The sequence below is a fragment of the Nuphar pumila genome, chromosome 10 (assembly GCF_984573655.1).
Source record: "Nuphar pumila chromosome 10, dmNupPumi1.hap1.1, whole genome shotgun sequence".
In the NCBI taxonomy this organism is placed as follows: Eukaryota; Viridiplantae; Streptophyta; class Magnoliopsida; order Nymphaeales; family Nymphaeaceae; genus Nuphar; species Nuphar pumila.
The window spans coordinates 38,012,854-38,032,100 of record NC_143258.1 but is presented as its reverse complement, the minus strand read 5'-3'; the positions used below and the strand labels follow the sequence as shown (position 1 = coordinate 38,032,100).

The window sequence follows — 19,247 nt, the reverse complement described above, 5'->3', positions numbered from 1 at the left end:
AAAATCATATTTTTCAAAAATAATTCATCTCTATTTTTTACTTTTTCTAGATTAGATCGGACTGGATCCACTCCATTTGATCCAAGTGAATATGGATCTGTATCCAATCTAAGATCCATATTGACTAGAATCTGGTCCAGATAAGATCTATATAGATTTGGATTTGGATCCATATCTGAATTCAAAATCTATCCATGGCCAGTTTAAAACTTTAAAATCAACTTTAAATTAAAAGAGGATGAGGTAAAGTTCTACCTGGGGTAGAACTCTACCCCATAGAGCCTTCAAGAGGGGGGCTGACACCTCTAAAATATTCTTAAGAATATTTAAAAAAAAATATTTAATAGAAATAATTAAATAAATTTTTAATTTAATAAGATATCTAGAAGAGGTAGAGTTTTACATTAAGTAGAACTCTACTCTCTAAAGCTATCTAGAGGGGACGTCACCCCCCTTATAGATTAGATTAACTTAGAAAAAAATAAAGAAAATAAAATTTTAAACAAATATAAAAGAGTGTTGGTCTCTCCCTCTCTAGAACTCATGTTCTAGAGAGAGAGTTACAAAGAAAGTGAGATAGAGAAAAAAGCAAAAATCCCAAAATCATGTGAGGAGAGAGAGAGAGACAAAAATAAAAAGAGAGAAAAGTGGAGGAAGAAAGAAAAGAAACATTTTTTCTTCATACATCCATCGATTTTTCGATCTTTTTTTGCTTTTTTATCAATGTGCGAGTTTCTCTCTAAATTCTTACGAAAAGAAATACGTATAAATCAGTTTATGTATAAGTATTAGATGAAAAAGGGAAATTTGATTCAAAAGGATATATATTCATATATAAAATGATGATTTTATATATACATATATATGTTTATTTCTTAAGATTGTCAATTTTCCTAGAGTATCAAATTATAAAAATATGCATGATTTTGATTCCATAGATGTCGATTTTTCTTGATTTGAAATCGAACATGCATGTAATGCATGTTAATGATTTTTTTTCATGCTTATGCTTACCGAGTATATATATATATATATATATATATATATATATATATATATATATATATATATATATATATATATGTGTGTGTGTGTCTCGATTTTTGTGAGTTTTTTGATGCTCACGCAAATCCCTATATATATATATATTCAGGATGTTTGATTTCTTAAAGCTGAGCCTGTTCGAATAAGATTTGTCGAGTTGTATTCATATTAAAAAAATTTGATTGTATTTAGTTGATCAAGCTCACATACATACAACTGATACATGTTTTTTTATGTTAGGTTTGTTTGTTTGGCTTATTCATGCTTTTGAAAATATTTTCTTATTTCAAAATTTGATGAATCACATATTCGTGTACCTAAATGTCTACATGTTGTTTCAGATCAGATCATATGCTGTTCTGGATCAGATCTGCTGAACAACAAGCATATGTTGTTTTGGATCAAATCTGCCGAACAACATTTACATGTTCTGAAGAGATCTGTCGATCCTTCTCATGTGCATAGATCCGGACAGATCTACGAAGTGCACATGTGGACAGATCTGCTAAGTGCATGTCTTTTTAGTTTATGATTTAAACATGTCCTTTTACGTGCCTATGCAGCTGAATATTCTTTTTCGGTCTTGAATCAGATTTGGTTGATTATATGCTTATGCATCTGAATAAGATGATTTGATTTTTAAACTATATGCTCATGCATCTATATATTATCATTGGTTTAGATTTAATGATGTACATATGCATGCACATGATGATATATGCATGCTTTATGATCTGATCGACTCATGTACGTGATATAAATAATGTACATGGATCAGCGAACATAGTTTTAGGTTCGGTTTCAGATCGATTATAGCTTCTCTCTATCCAGGTTGAACACTAACTCCAATTACCACATATCGGATCATATCCGACCCCATTTACATTCATCCTCCATTGGTTGGATGCCAGGTGGACCGGCCTAAAGCTCCAATATCCACACTTGGCCTCTCCAATCACCCACCGTTTTGTACAAAGAAGAGCAGTCATTTAAAACAGATGATGGTGTGCTCCATCTTAAAAAATGTGGCCGTTGAGGCCGCCAATCTCCTCCTCCACTGTCCCTCCTCCACCACAGCCACCCACCCTCACATCCTCCCTCTCTTCCCCTCTCTTCACTCCCCTCAGGCCCACCTGCCCTCTCTCTTCCTCTTCCTCCCCACTCTGCCTCAGACCCAGGCGTCTTCACCTCTTCAGGTCCCACTCATCCCTCCAGAAGAGCAAGAAGCAGACCCTTCACAAGGTCTCCGGCGTCCCTCCCAATCCGAGGATCGGGAAAGCGCAGGGCGGCGAGGAAGGCAACGACGGGCCCTCAAAAGCCGAAGATGGAGGGTTGGACGGAGAGACTGCCGTCAAGGGGACTGTCCTGGCTGGGCTTTTGCTTCTTGGTGTTGTTGGAGGGTTCGGGACGGTTGGGTACATCTACCGGGATCAGATCAACGATTTCTTGACTCAGTTCTCCGGGTTCATTGATGGTACGCTGCGATCGACGGCCTTTGATTTTTAACAGATTATGGGTTGTTTGTTATCCCATTGTTAAGTTAAGAATTGGGTTTGATTTTGCTGATATTTCAGTTTGTTAGTTTAAGTGTTTGATTTTGATGGTGTATATTTTGGATTTCCAAATATCGAAATGGGAATTTATTGATTGGCCTTTTACTGATTCTCTTTCACTCCTTGTACTGGCTGAACCAAAGGGGGGGGGGGGGGGGGGTTGTGTACTCGATACTGATAGTTCTCTTACAAACAGGTTACGGACCAGCAGGATATGCTTTATTTGTAGCTGTCTATGCGGGGTTGGAGGTATGATCTACAGATGCATGTGCTTGTTTTAGATGTACTCATGGTTCGACCTTCCCATATCAGGAGTAGTGTATCTTATAGTAAATGCTCCCAGAATATGAAATATCATAGAAAAACAGGTCTAAAAATCAGGTTTTCCTTATAACAGGAAATATTCTCTTATTGTGTCTTGGACCACTGTCTTAGTTTTGGGAAACCAATACTCGGAGCACCTTTCAAATAATTTGCTATGCAGTTATTTAAACCATTCAATGCCTTGAAAATACATCTTCTCTTTGATTAAATGTGAAAATCGAGTCCTCTCATCTGTCCCTATATATGTTTTTTTAATTGTTTGTATTGTGCTAGATCCTTGCAATTCCAGCCATTCCATTGACAATGTCTGCAGGAATTCTCTTTGGCAGTGTCACAGGGACTATCATAGTCTCAATCAGTGGAACGGTACTGGTTCTTGAAACTGGATTTTTCCTTCTTGCTTGTTGATGGTTGTGCTTTTGTAGTTTTTAGCATGTTCTGTGCCCTTTGGCAGGTGGCAGCATCTGTTGCTTTTCTGATAGCCAGATATTTTGCTCGTGAACGCATCTTAAAATTGGTGGAAGACAACAAAAGGTTTCTAGCAATTGATAAAGCAATTGGAGAGAATGGTTTCAGAGTTGTCACTCTATTGCGTCTGAGTCCTTTGCTACCTTTTTCTCTTGGGAATTATCTTTATGGTCTCACTTCAGTGAAGTTCATCCCATATGTACTGGGAAGGTGCTATTCCTAACTCTGGATGATTCTATCAGTTTTCTTTAACATGAAATGTTTTAAAGATCAACATATATTACTTGTCTGTAACTGGTGTTACTGTGCAAAACAAAATTTAAGTTAAACAAGTGAAGAGACTGTTGCAAATTCTAGTGATTTATTTGTTTTCACCTTCTGATACAATTCAGGTGGATTTTACTATTTTTATCATCTAGGTTATTGTGTTTCCTGTGTGTCTCCTAGTTCATGGCATGAGTTTCATTAACTCAAATTTGTATCGCTTATTCAATTCTTGTTCTTTTAGTTGGGCTGTCCTACAGTTAGTGGGAGTACCGCTGTAAATGGATCTTCAGCCCCTTTTACATTGGCAGTAATATTAAGACTAGATCTATCTCGTTGGTTATGACTCTTTTCAAACTGTTATTCATCTATTCTGTCTGCAGTTGGCTAGGGATGCTACCTGGGACATGGGCTTATGTCAGTGCTGGGGCATTTGGTCGAGCAATCATCGTAAGCAGCGTACAGTTTTTCTATTTTCTGTTTATTGGTTAGGGAACTGTCTGTTTCACATCAAATCTTATATTGTTTCCACTTCCAGATTGTCTTGTGCAATGATGTTTTTTGTACACTTGAAACCTACAGTTAACTGTTTACGCGATGCATGGATATGCATTTTGTTCATGTTTTCGCACAAAATTATGTGTCCTCATATTTATGGGTTTCCCTTGTTATATTTGTTTCTTATCACTTTCCTTTTGCTCCACTTTTATTTTCTTTTAAATTTTGTATTGGGATATGGAAGTTTACCTGAAATTCCCTCCAAAAGCAATTGATGTTTGATTATAGTTCTGCTGTTTACCTGTTATATAGATATTTCTGGTATATTATGCTTCCAATACACCTTTGTAATCCTTAGTGAATGACTCTGTCATAGGATTGTTGATGTATTATCATGAGGCTGGGTGGTTCAACATACAGTATGAACTTTGCTGGTGATAAGCATTGGCTATTTGACAGGTTTCTTGTTAATATGATTCTATGTAGTCAAAAGCCCGGACTAGGCACCGACTAGTCCGCCTAGTTGGTCAGACGTAAGTAAAATGCCTACGTTTTGCAATTCCTAGGTGGGCACCTTAAAAGGTACCAATTTTGCCGACTAGGCACCTAGTCGGCGACTAAGCTACCTCTGCCTAGGCACGAGGGCAGTTTAACCATTTTATTTATTTTTTGTATATATATAATTATATATACATGTGTGTGTTTGTGTGATTGTTTTGTGAAATCATGAAAACATGCTTAGTTATTATATATATATATATATATATATATATATATATATATATATATATATATATATATATATATATATATATATATATATATATATGTATGTATGTGTGTGTGTGTGTGTGTGTGCTACTTTGCTTTTGGGATTTTTTCTATGAAACAATGAAAGCATGCACAATTAATTTTAATTGATTATGTTTTTTTATATAAATGTGTGTTTGTTTCTTATGAATTTTTCTATAAAATCCTGAAAGCATGTTTAGTATTATGAATTATGTAATATGTTATTTATCTTAGTTGTCATAGGTGCTAGGCGGAGTCTAGGCGGTGAGCCCCCTAAAAAGCCTAGGTGAGGCCTAGGCGGTACCCCAAATAAAAAAAAACAAAAAAAACTTACAAATATGTAAACAAACTACTAAAATTAATAACAAACATGTATACAACATAAAATCAATCAACAATAAGCAATAGCAAAACAAAATATGTCATCGAACACTATAAGACAATTATATTAAATAACTTGTTCAATACATTGTCCAACACAAAACATTTAACATTTAACAACACTACATTTAACTAAACATAGAGTTCTAAAACATATGTCTATATATGAAAGTCATCTTCATTCTTTAGTAGCAAACTTCATTTCAATGATTTTCTTCGTTTATTGCATTGTTTAGTGGCTTGAGATGATGATAGTGGGTCATTTTCATCTTCTGAATCAGACCGCTATCATCATCTTTTGAATCAGGGACTACCTCTGGCAATTTTGTCCCACAAATGTTGCATGTACTTGTGCCTTTCTCTCATCATCTTCTCTAAGACTAGTAAGAAGTTCAACACTAATATCTGAAGGAATGCTATGTGTATATAATTTCACAGTGGAGTTGATATGCCCCATAACATGACATTTAAATCTATACAATCCTCCATGCATTATAAAATCACAAAAGTTACACTTCACTATTTCTTTAAGAGGCATCTCTAAGTCAACTGGTGTACAATATTTTAATGCAGGATCGTTTGAGAGGCATCCTCCAAGACCTCCATCGACCTCCTAGAACACGAATTAATAAATCTAATCAATACAAATATGTAAAACAATGCAACTAATAACCATGTTAAAAAACGATACAAAGAACAATTGAATAAACAAACCATGCAGCTGATAACCTATACAAAAAATTAAAACATAACCAATTAATCACCAAATAAAAATATAGGCATGCAAATATTCAACAAATCTATACACACATAACATAACTAACTTTAAGTGTATTCAAGTCTAAAATAGTTAAATAACCCCGACAAGTTTATAATAAGTTTACAATAACAACTTAAATTTAATCCTTAGATGATGAACTTGAAAGTCCGTCATCATTATCTGAATCATCTTCAACGATATATTGCTCTTCTTTTTCAGTTTCATCTGCAGAGCAAGCTTCGTCCTCTTTTTCTTCCATGCTCACCACCTTCTTTCCTTTGACAGACCTTTTCTTTCTTAGGTCTTTAGTAGCACACGTTCTTGCCCCCACCCTATGCCTTGACGCTCCAGATGCCTTATCAACAAGATCTCATGTAAGTAACATGTCATTTTTGAAGATTGACTCATCTTCACTTGGCCACAAATCATTATCATCTTCTCTTAAGACGATGGGATTGAGATCTCCTTTGTTCATTCACTCATCATACATTCGTTTTAATCTACGATTATATTCCACAAAAATCAAATCATTCAACTGCTTGTGAAAAAGTCTGTTTATTTTCTTTATATGAATCTACAAAATATATATATATATAAATTCAAATACATACAAACTGACAAATACTATTTAGTAATTACTAATTAGTAATAAATAATATTTTACTGCTTTAAAAGTACTCTAGTTACGTTCGCAACTTGATGCACTGCATGTATGGCCTAAGGCTCTAACAACAAAGGTATGGAGTTGGGGACAACCAATGGCAAAAGAAATCCACCAATCCACTAAAAAAAACCAAATTAGATGTAAATAAAATATATAAGTTATAAAAATAATGTAAAGCAAGGTATATAAAATTTAATTATCTTACGTGGTGTTTGCACTTTTCTCTTCTTCTTTGTTAAGTCCATCCCGAAAGGCTCAGTAGCAGTTCTATATCTTATCAGTTGGTCTACTAGTGTATCTCGATCCACCTCACTTTGAACAAAATGGTTGATGCAATCATATAAGTCATTCTTTATCTCCTCATTGTACTCAATATTTTCATACTCATAATATATTGCTGGATTTAAATATAAGAATGTTGCATGCAAAGGTTTGTGCAATTGATTGCTCTATCTTTTATCAATTATCTCCCAAATAGGGCCATATCTTTCTCCATCATTGCACAATTTTTTCTATTAAGTAAAATAATAAAAAATAATCTTTATAAAAGCTAAGTTAAAATTTAAAAACAAAATTTACAATTAGTAGAATACAAAAAAAATAACTTATACCTTGATTTATTCCTTTGCACGGTCCATTTTCTTGTAGATGTAACTTATAACAGGCTTTTCATTGCTATCAACCAATCGAAGCACGTCAATCAAAGGGGCCTTTGCACGGTCCATGTTCAAAGCACGACTCACTCCCTTCCAAATTTTTTAAATCAAAATCATGCTTTCACATATTTTACCTACTGACGTTTTTGAGAAACTACTTTTTGCCCAATCATCTCTAATAAACTTGGACCTTAGGCTTTTTTTGCAATTATATACTCTTTCTAGAGTAAAAAATCTAGTTGCAAATCTCGTCATTGAAGGCTTATGTAAGTCTCTTTGTGTGTGTGCTCTCATTATACTCAACAATTGAGTATGTTTGTGTATAAATACTATCAATTGCCTTGCTTTTCCAAAAAAGTTTTTCAATTCTTTCAATTTTCTTATATCTTTCAACATCAAATATATACAATGTGCAGCACAAGGAGTGCAAAATAAATGTCTTCTCTTATCCATCAACAATTTACTTGCTTTGGCGTAATTGGAGGCATTATCGGTAACAACTTAAACCACATTCTCCTCCCCAACTTTTTCAATAATATCATTCAATAATGTAAAAAGCAAATTTGCATCTTTTACTTCATTTGATACATTAACTGATTTCAAAAACATTGTTCCCAAAGGACAATTAACTAAAAAATTAATAAGTATATGCCCTTTTGTATCAATTCAGCCATGTGACATTATGTTGCATCCATATTTGGACCAATGCACTTTGTATTGGTCTGAAAACTCCTTCATTTTCTTTATTTCTTTATTTTTTTATTTAAAAGTGGTTCTCGCAGCTCATAATATAATGAAGGCTTCATCCCTAGTCCAAATTGGACTATAGCTTCAATCATACTGTAAAATGAAAGCAATTTTGTTATATTAAAAGATATTTCACTGTCATAAAACCACCTACTAATGTATTCACACATTGTTTCCCTTTTTTTTTAAGCGATTTTCTCACTTGGTTTGTTTATTTGCTTCCTTTCTCTACTAGATCACTTCAGAAGTACAAATCCATAGGCCCTTTTGCCTGTGATAGTCTTAAGCCGAATGTACTACTCAATTAGCCCTCCATATGCGAAACTGCAGCATGTTCTTCGCCAGAATCAGAAGCTGGGAACAAACTTTCACTTCTTTCATATATATTAACTGACTGTCTCTTATTTTTTTCATTTCTTTTTCTTCGATTCCTCCATGTACTTAGAAAGTACTTGCTTGATTTCTGCAGTTTTATCATAAGACTTTACGTTTCCTTCAATCCCAAGTAGATGTTTTATTCTGTATATGCCTTCTTTATAAGTTATTCCATATCTAAGGCATGTTACAAAATTCGAATTTTGTTAATCCTTAATGTAGGCCCACTCCCATGCTGGATCACTTGATTTTCGCTTAAAGTTATGCATATCTTCGAAATTTAGAAATGTCGAGCTTGGATTGGACCCGCTAGCACTTGCAGAAGAAGCCCCTTCCATCATTGTTTTAAGAAATGATAAGAATCAAGTAATGTGTTTGATTAATAATAAGGAAAACAATTGAATAAGCAAAGCAAACAACTATCAACAAATGCCAAATAATTTAAAAATAATCTAAATTCTTAAAAGTGCTAAAACTAACAACAAACATATATCCAACATAAAATTAATCAACACTAAATGCACAAAGCATAAGATATTGCTATCGTCAAGCATAGTAAGCATGTTATATTACAAAAGCTGCCCAAATACTATTAAGACTAATAGCCCTTTCAAGACAATTTGAAAGGGAAAAAGGTTGATAATACTAACAGCCTGCCCAAATCTTATATATACACACATAACTAATATATATATATATATATATATATATATATATATATATATATATATTGAGTAATACTAAACTCACCCAGTTAAAAAAGTTCATAAAAATACACAATTTGGAGGAAAAAAAATCAAAGAAACATAAACATATTACATGGATACTAACAAGTAATAACAGTTCAACACACAATCACAAAATCAGCTGCAGCAAAAAATAAAGACAGAGCAATTACAGCAATTACATCCCTAGCTACCATCCACTACCAGTTTCCAAACATAGCCTAAGATATTCCTCCAGATCCTTCATAAAGAACCATTATATTTCTGAAAAATCAATTTATGCGACTTAGCATTAGTTTCCTGCTATTTTTGGCGTGAAGGAATCTAGTACCCAATGAAAACTCACACAAGTCCAATGCCCATCAGAATAAAGGTACATTTTAGATTTTTTGGTTCAAATATAAAAAAAAAGGCTGAAAAAGCATTCAACAATGTATCAAAAAATCCCACTTGAAAGAATCTTCATGGTAGAACAAATATATGATACATCTACCTACAGTTGGAAGATGGTATAGATAACTTATAATTCATATATGCAAGTTTATGCAGCAAGAATTGAGCACTGCTAATTGTACACCAGATTGCATAAATGTCACGCTCAACTATATAAAGAAACCATAGTATTAGTACCTTAAATCAAAAGAAAAGAAATGTTAGAGTTTTAAGTGATAACAAGAGGGGATACAGCCACCTTAAAAAGTTTCTGTTCTGAAAATGAAATACCATAAACCCTTTGTAGGCTTTTCCGCTTTGAATCTCCTCTCCAATAAGATGAAGATGCCTGTGAAAAGGGTAAACGAAAAAAGAAAAACAGAAAAATAAACATTTTCTTATCCAAAAAGTTTGTTAAAAGATGATCAGGTATCATCAAATAAAACTTTACCTTCAAACAAGTATAAGCTTTTACAAAAGATGTATTAGGGATGTGTAGACCACGACAAAGATCAACTAGCGGCCCACATCTATAAATAGTGATTGTCTTGTCCTCTGGCAAATCATTAATTATTTCAATCTGTACAAACGTATATAGTGAAAATGCATCAGCTATCACTCTAATCCATGCAGATGACCTTGCAAAAGCAATATCAGTGTGCATGTGTGTGTGTGCAATTTGTGCTGTTACCTTGAACCTCAAACCCAAATTATGGGTATACTGCAGTAAGATCATTTCAACTAAAAATAAACCTGGTAACCTAAGAACACATCCCAAAGTAGAGAACCTGGTGACAGTGGACTGAGCGAGCTTATATAAACAATCTAAAAAGTAGAGAATAAGAGAGAGAGAGAGAGAGAGAGAGAGAGATAGATAGTGTAACAGCTCAATTTTTAAGTCCCGAAAATCGGGGATTTTTTTTTTTATACTTTTAAATACTTTTATAAAATTGCAGCGGAATATTCAAATGGGAGGAAAACTTGACGCGTTATTTCTTATTCACATTCACACGTGCATTTGAACTTAAAAATTAGACATTCATGTATGAAATAAACGTTCATATATGTCCAACATTATTAATAAGTCTAATTATCAAATCAAATCAAATAAAAGAGTTTTTGATCAACTAAAATGCTCTTATTCCAAAACTTTGGAGGATTGAGAAAGGTATGACTCGGTCCCCGTCGCAACCTCCTGCCATCGCACGTGAATTCACTCACTTCCTGAAAAACATTAAAAAGACATAGGGTCAGACAAAACTTGTCTCAATAGTGTAGAGTTATACTAAACATGTAATTTAGAATTCATAAGCAAGAATTGCTTCAGATTTTTATGCATTTAACAAATAAAATACGACAAATTTCAATAGATATTGCAAATATCTCAAGTGAACGTGCAATTGCAAAAGTTAACATTTATCTGTCATTCATTAAAACTTAAATAAGTAGAAATGCATGAACAATTAAAAATGCATGTACTTACCAATGCAAAAGCCATTCATATATATGAATCAATTCTTATATTTAATTATTTATTCTTTCTTATATGATGCATGTCATGCATTTTCTACATACATAATTAGGTTCCTCTTCTTAAGCCCGTGGGTACAAACACAGACATATACGTGGATCAGGGTCGTGGCACATGCGGTGTTTTCATACATGGATGACTTTGGCCTGGTCGAGCACCTTTTACTAGTACTAGGTGAGGGATGACAAGTACGAGAGAAGCTCTCAACACCACCATCCCGATGCTTCAGACTTTCACTCATGAGTTTCTTTCCCCTACGATGCAGTCTATTGCAGAGGGTTTTCCCTATCTTCGTGGTTGGAGAAGAGCAACCTTCTGTGCTCAAAGGACATATTCCCACAAAGCCATTTGTACCGTTTGCCCTCTCATTGCAAACCCTTACTTTAGTGTTACATGTTTCACTTATTTACATTAAATGTCTTACATGCAACACCATATCAGAATCTATCAAAGCTGATTCAGCCACTTCAGGACAAATGGATGCGAGTTTAGAATATTGCATTCAATAACATGCTTATATTTCTTACTTTGCAAATATGTGCACATATACATAAACAATATGATAAACTTTCATAACTTTGCATACACAACATCAAATACGATTAAGCATCCACACATGTTATATTGTGCAAACTCGGATCTCTGTTAACCCATTTTTGGAAAACCCATTGAAAATTACAGAAACCGAATTACACCCAATTTTACTAGGAATGCCCCTATGTTTCAGAAAAACAGTTTAAGAAAAAGAACTGAAAATTCATTATATTAAAAAAAAAAAATCGGGACTAAACCCTGTTCAAGAAAAATACAAAACAGATCCTTTGCAGAAATTTATCCCGGTTTGGGGAATTTCTCCAAGCCTACAGAGAAATCTTTTCATAAAACCCTTTTAACAATATCATCTTATACAGGTTAGTTTTTACCCAGATTTTTCTCAATTTATTTTGATCAGTCTTGGTTGGGTCTTTACAATCATAAAAACGTGGGTCGGAATAGTCCTGCAGATAGGGCAAAAAACCTATGCTCTGTTGCAATGGACGTTTCGGCCTCAATACTGATCCAAACAAAGCGAAACAAGATTTTAAATTCAAGCCATGGATGTGTAGAACACTCCAGTATTTTTATTGTAATTTATTGGCTTTGTTTTCATGGAGATATTGATTTTTTTTCTAAAATAGGTCGAGATAAAAAACAAAGATAGAAAAGCTAAGATTCAAACTCATGCAAGATCCATCAAGCAAGAACAAGATTCAAGGTTAAAATCCATACAATCATGTTTTTTGATACTCTAAACATTGTTACGTCATCATATAATGCATATTTGATCAGATTCATACTAATCTTGCTAAAACAATAACATACATCATCCAAGAATCACAAAATCTTCAAGAAATAACCCAAATATGATTTCATATACACAAGAATCACAAGAAATCCTAAACAATCATGAAAACCTAGATTCTTTATTCAATAACATGTTGTTTAATCATGCTAAACATGAAATAATCTGTTATACATGCTCAGATCAACTTTTTTTATAAAAAACATTAAAACCATAAAAACGTTTTTTTGTCAAAACCTTCTTTAAAATGATTTTTCGCATACAAGAATATGAATTCATGTATATAACGAATTTCTAGAACTTATAAAACCTATATTTCGTCACTAAAACCTAATATTAACTTATTAAACAAGTTGGAACAAATAAGATTTAACAAATAACAAGAAAAAACCTTTTCCCAAATTTGCGAAAAGTCCAACTTTGTTCGACTGTTACAGAAGATGCAGAATTTTTTTCAATTAGTAGTTAGAGCTGAATTTTTTACAGTTTGTAGAAAATTTTGTCAGCTTTCCGATGCCACAACCTGTTCATAAAAATTCATCTGAATGAGGGAGTTACAAATGCTTTGGTGCAGACCTACACTTTTCTGTTCCGACTGTCACAAATTCATGCTCATTCCATGAACAGAGTTTAAAATTTAATAGTAGATGAAAAATTTTGTTATCTTTTCAACGCAATAATCTGCTCGTTAAAAATTCTCCGGATGAGGGAGATACGAGCGATTTACTGATCGGGTGTCGAGCCGAAAATACGTAATTACCATTTTTTTTGGAGAAACCCGGTAATACAAAACATGTATTTTCCTATGAAAACGACCATAGAAATCGTTTCAATTTTTATAGCACATCAGTATAAACATAATCTACTAATCCAAATCGAAATATACAGAAAAATAATTGGGTAACATGCATATTTTGCAGTTTTTACGATTTTATTTTTTGAGGAATCAGTTTTGAGAGAACGATTTTTAGAGGGGTTTTCTTTTGAAAACCCCTTTCTATCACATGCATAGACAACCCAAACCCAAACCCACACGTGGGAGGCATGGTTTAGGGTCTGTACCTATGAAAAATCGAAAGAATTCATACCCACTATTTCGTTTTATGTGTAGAGTATAGAACTCCTTACCTTAATCGGGTTCTCAAATGTAGATCGGTCTTTGTCTCCCGTCTTCAAACCTTAGAGGAACTTCAATGGCTGTTGGAAAAGCTCCAAGAAAGAAGAAAGAAAGAAGAGGATAGAGAATTCTAAGGAGAATAAAAGAGAGACAGAACTAACATTATTAATCCTCCCTACGAGGGCCTCTATTTATAGATGAGCTTAAACAAGTGTCCCATCTCCAATATAAGAGGTTAATATCTATTAATATATTTTATTAATAAAATCATTAAATAAATTATAGGTCCTAACTTACTAAATTTCGAAATTAACTAAGCTAGAAAAGAAATGTGGCGACGTCTTACCTTGGCTGGGCTCTAGTCACATGGTAACCTTTTGGGAGACCTACAAACCCAAAGACTTATCATAATTTGATGTTTAAATAGTCGATTCGATAGCCCTCGAACTGTAGATCGCTGTGGTGGTCTTACATTTAATCATATGCACATGGATCGGTAAGAAAATTTAGTCGACGTTGAAGAACGTTAATTTTTTACCTACAATTAGGCATGAACTTCAGTCGATGATAAAATGTTCAAATCAATACCAATTTGGTCGTGTAAATAGTCAATTTTGATGCCCTCGAAATGAGGAACGTCAATGTTGACTCCGATTTAATAGATAAGCTACTTATCAGCCGAAATTTCTGTCAAAACAATAATGACATTTTTCAGAGCGTTCAATCTAATGATATATGATTCAAAATATCCTGAGTTATATTCAATCTAATCTATCCCTAAATTGATTTAAATGTTATGGATTATATCCAACTTAATTGGTTTTGATCCAAATATCATTAGTTAAATTCACTACCTAATTTAAGGTCCAAATTCATATAATTTTTTTATTTATGATTAAATTTAATTTCATGCCTAATTAAATTAAAATTCAATTCTTGACAAATTCAAATGTAAAATTTGATGAAATGACATTAAATGACTCTGAATTATGCTTAAATGTAAATAGATTTCATCTATAAAAAATTGAATTTTCATGTATTTAAATTATTTATTTTAAATATTCCAGGTTAATTCAAATATTTCAGAAATAATTTTTGAAAAATTTAAACTTAATAGGGTCGATGACCCTTGGGCGTGTAGGGGTGTTTCTTATACTTAGAAAATTTTGTCTAAGTCCTAGATACTCTGTACTCAAGGCAAATTATCATTATCTAGACTGTTAATTTATTTTCTAAAAATGATGTTTTCTCATAAACGAACTTCGAAAGCGATCTCTACCAGGGTCGGCAGGACCCAGTGTCGTTTTGAGTATTTTTTTTTGTGGATTAGATTTCAAACTTATGAAACTAAATTCAAATTTATTGAATTTACATTACATACATATCGAGTTATCCTAAATTCATTGAAAATCATATTCAACTTTATTTCGATGAAATTTATCAGTTATTTTATTAAATTTTGATATTTTTCATAAATTCAATTCTGAATGCGAATTTCATAAAAATTAACTCAAATCAACTTTAAGTTTTCTTATGATATTTCTTATAATTTCTCTTAGGCTAATTTATATTTTTACACTTCTTTCTCATAAAAAATATTATTTATTTATTAAAAATACTCTGAAAAATCACATGTATTACTTCTGAACTAAATTTAAAACCGTAGATTTAATTTGAACAAAAATATAATTTATTGTATTTTTCAAACTTGAATTAATATTTGATTAAGTCTTAATTTAGATTTGAATCAAACTCAAATCTAATTATAATATTTGAGACATATTTATTAAATCCGAATTCAAATCCAAACCCGATTAAAAATCGAAACCCTGATTCAGAATAAATTCTTCACTGAAAATTTATTCTGAATCTTAATAAATGTTTGAATTATAAATTAATTCTCATCTTAATCTTAAATAATATTTTTAGCTTTAATTCAATGTTATTTCTTGTAAAATATCGAAAATTTGTGGGTTTTACACAGAGTGAGAGAGAGAGCCCGAGCGAGAGAGAGAGAGAGAGCCGTATCTTTTTTTTTTCTTCGTGCCCTAACGGGAGAGAGTCAAAATGAAAAGAAAAGGGGGGAAATCCCTTTTCTCCCTTTTTATAGTCGTTGACACTTGGTCAACGACTTTTTTTTTCACCTAGGCGGTAGGCGCCGTGTAGGCGGAAAAGTAGGGCCCCACCGCCCAAACTGTATCACCCAGGCAGTGGAGCTGCGCCTAGGCGCCGCCTTTTGACATCTAAGTTATTTATATATGTATGTGTTATTGTGCTTTTGTGAAAGGTTGAAAGCATTTTCTGTTTATTATACTGAATATGTTTTGAATAATTGAAATATATATATATATATATAGATATATATTTTTTTGTGTGTGTACAGTTAGATATATGTATATTCTGGTTATGTATCTTAATATATTTTGTGAAAGCATGTGTAATTTTGTATGTGTAATAAAAATATCTTATTAGTAAAAGAATTTAAACATATTTTTATGTATATTTTGTATTTTTTTTTATATTTTAATTGGGGTACCGACTAGCCCCGCCTAGTCCTCGACTAGTATTTTTAGGGGTCTACCGACTAGGCACCGCCTAGCGCTTTTGATTACATAGATATGATTATGACATGGCAATCATCCAACTTGAGAAAGAAGTGAGCCAAGATTCCTAGCTGATTGGGAACAAGAAACAGCATAAGATTGTGGATGCATTTATGAAAGCAGTAAAGCAGCCATTCTGAATGATTGAGTAGTATTGTTGTGAGTTCTACTAGTTGAGTACATAGATATGATTATGACATGGCAATCATCCAACTTGAGAAAGAAGTGAGCCATGATTCCCAGCTGATTGGGAACAAGAAACAGCATAAGCTTGTGGATGCATTTATGAAAGCAGTAAAGCAGCCATTCTGAATGATTATGACATGGCAATACTACTCGTATTGTTGTGAGTTCTACTAGTTGAGTGAGTGCTCTACAATTACAAACCCTAACTTCAGAATGTTCTGACACACTTTGCAGACCAGGTTGTCTTCATGGAGGTTCAGATGTACCAGGTTCTTTTATAGGATAGGTGGCCTATTGTCACTGGGTAAGGATTAAGCAGAACTTGTCTTCACTTCAATCTGGTGTACAGGCACCAAGTATGTAAGAACTTGGATAGTTGCATTTTAGATATCTCCAGTCCAGGTCCATATTGGATTATGGGATTCTTATACCTTGTTATAAAACATCACAAGTCTGCATGTAGGAAATGAACTGGAAGTTTTTTGCTAAAATGTGCACTGGGTAAGGATTAAGCAGAACTTGTCTTCACTTCAATCTGGTGTACAGGCACCAAGTATGTAAGAACTTGGATAGTTGCATTTTAGATATCTCCAGTCCAGGTCCATATTGGATTATGGGATTCTTATACCTTGTTATAAAACATCACAAGTCTGCATGTAGGAAATGAACTGGAAGTGTTTTGCTAAAATGTGCATGGTGAAACAAGATTAACATTCTGTTAAAGGGCCTTGTTAAGGGTGCAACTAACTGAATGTATCTAAAATCTCTAGATGCCTATGCTGTCAAAATTGTGGCTGGCATGTGCAACTAAGTGAATATATCTAGAAGCTCAAGATGTACATGCTCTCAAAATTGTGCCTGACAAACTCATAATTTTGAAATTTTTTATTATTTTTAATTACTCTCCATCCTCTTTAAGAATCAAATGTTTTAATGGTGAGATCTGTAATAATACTTCATTCATCTTTTATTATTGGAACTTGTGTATTATCACCACACATTCTTTATTTCTTGTTCTAGTTCAAAACCATTCTCCTGGTAATTTTTTGCCCATCCCAGCTTCAGTAAGATTTTTCATGTTATTAAACCATGAATGATGAATCTTGTTATCTATCTCTTAGATGCTTCATATGATCTTATTTATGTGAAAATTTTGTGTCAAATAACTAGAATTTCTACTTTCTGGTCTTCCAGCAAGAAGAATCTGATGTTGATTTACCAGGAGGAAATGGGCAATTGTTGACTCTTGGTCTTGGCCTTCTTGCAATGGCATTGGCTGCAACATATGTCATACGACTTGCCAAGGTAGAGCTTTTTGCAAAATGCGTTTGCTTTTTGGTCAGAAATCAGCACAAACGATATTTTGGTACAGTTTTTTTTCTGAGAGTAATAAACTTAAATTTTTAGCTTATATTTTCTTGTTCCATTTAAAAGAAACACTTACATTTTTTGTTCTGAATGATATACAAAGGGGGATGTATAAGACTTTTCAAACTAATTTTTTTTTACGCTCCAACTTGTAAGAGGCATTGAACATGGTATGTCACGAACAAGTGAGAAACATTGAGCAAATGAGAAATTCTGGATGGCTTTATTTTCACTTACTCTGCAAAGATTACATGGTTCAACCTGCTGTATGTTATAACCTCTTTTGTTAATTTCTCCTTTTATGACGGCACACTATGTACAGCAGTTTATTTTGGTTGGCAAGCACTGATGAACACCATATGTATTAAGACCTGATGTTGGTATTGCAGGATGCTGTAAAAGATATTGAGTAGCTGACTATCATGAGCTTCTTCAATTTTGCTGCCACAGATGGACTGAAGATGTATTTAAATTGCATGAAGTTCTGTCATTGTTCTGAAAATTCTGGCACAGTAATGGATCAGTATATTTACTGAAGATGGATAGTGCTGATTATTACCCGTGGTTAATCTTGTAAACTTCATAACCTACTGGAAACTATAATTGAAATCTTCTTGAGTGGGAAAAGATCTAGTGGACAAGCTGGAAATTTTGGCTCACTGTACCAAACTGCTCCGTTCACACGCTCGCGCACACATATCTAGAATCCTAAATTTGGATTTTTTGTTTTGGAGGCTAGAACTGTGGCCAGAAAGTCCAATGGAAGGTTTTGGTAATAAAGGATAAATTTTTGTTACTCATGAAGGTATGAACTATTCAGTAGAAATTGCCTTCATTTCATATTTTTGTAGATTTTTTTGCCTTCATTTCATATTCAGTACTCACGAAGGTATGAGCTATTCAATAGTAATTGCCTTCATTTCATTTCATTTCATAGATGTGATATACATGGTTTGTTTAGTAGGAAATAGCTCTTGAATCATGTGATTATGTCGTGTAATCAGTTTTTTCCTGCAGTATACTAATACTGCATGACTCAAAAAATGGAATTCTTTTGCCAGAAAAGCACGATCCAAAATATTATCCTTAACAAGTCATATTGAACACATCTATACTGTGTCAGAAATATTCACCTGCAGGGGTTAGAGATGAGGTAAAGAGAGAAGAGAGGGGTAGGTGGCAAATGGGTTTTCCCTCTTTCATTTAATATTTATAAGTGTTGTACATAGTATGACTTTACACAAGAAGTAAAAACAAATTACAAACATGCCACCGCTCACGCATCCCAAGATGGATCTTGGAATGTGGTGCAGGTCGGATCCAAGATCCAAAACTAACAGCCTCCCTCAAGTTGAGTATGGTCTTTGATCATGCTCAACTTGCCTTTGAGTGCCCAAAACTGATGAGTTGATAATCC

The 19,247-nt window shown here is 33.4% G+C and overlaps 1 protein-coding gene across 1 annotated transcript; it reads left to right on the top strand.

The window, feature by feature from the left end:
• The first annotated feature begins 2,039 nt into the window (after window positions 1-2,039).
• Window positions 2,040-18,630, top strand: LOC149826685 (uncharacterized). The gene is made up of 7 exons (XM_090018943.1): window positions 2,040-2,518; window positions 2,794-2,846; window positions 3,195-3,287; window positions 3,376-3,599; window positions 4,037-4,103; window positions 17,657-17,767; window positions 18,220-18,630. Exons 1-7 carry the CDS (start codon window positions 2,068-2,070, stop codon window positions 18,241-18,243), a joined length of 1,023 nt encoding a protein of 340 aa, XP_089875069.1. The 5' UTR covers window positions 2,040-2,067; the 3' UTR covers window positions 18,244-18,630.
• Window positions 18,631-19,247: the final 617 nt, after the last annotated feature.

Excerpts from the sequence above, each read along its gene's own strand:
- LOC149826685 (XM_090018943.1), top strand. The coding sequence starts at position 2,068 with ATGTGGCCGTTGAGGCCGCCAATCTCCTCCTCCACTGTCCCTCCTCCA. Across the intron at positions 3,600-4,036 it reads ATCCCATATGTACTGGGAAG|TTGGCTAGGGATGCTACCTG; the intron begins GTGCTATTCCTA and ends TTCTGTCTGCAG. Across the intron at positions 4,104-17,656 it reads CATTTGGTCGAGCAATCATC|CAAGAAGAATCTGATGTTGA; the intron begins GTAAGCAGCGTA and ends CTGGTCTTCCAG.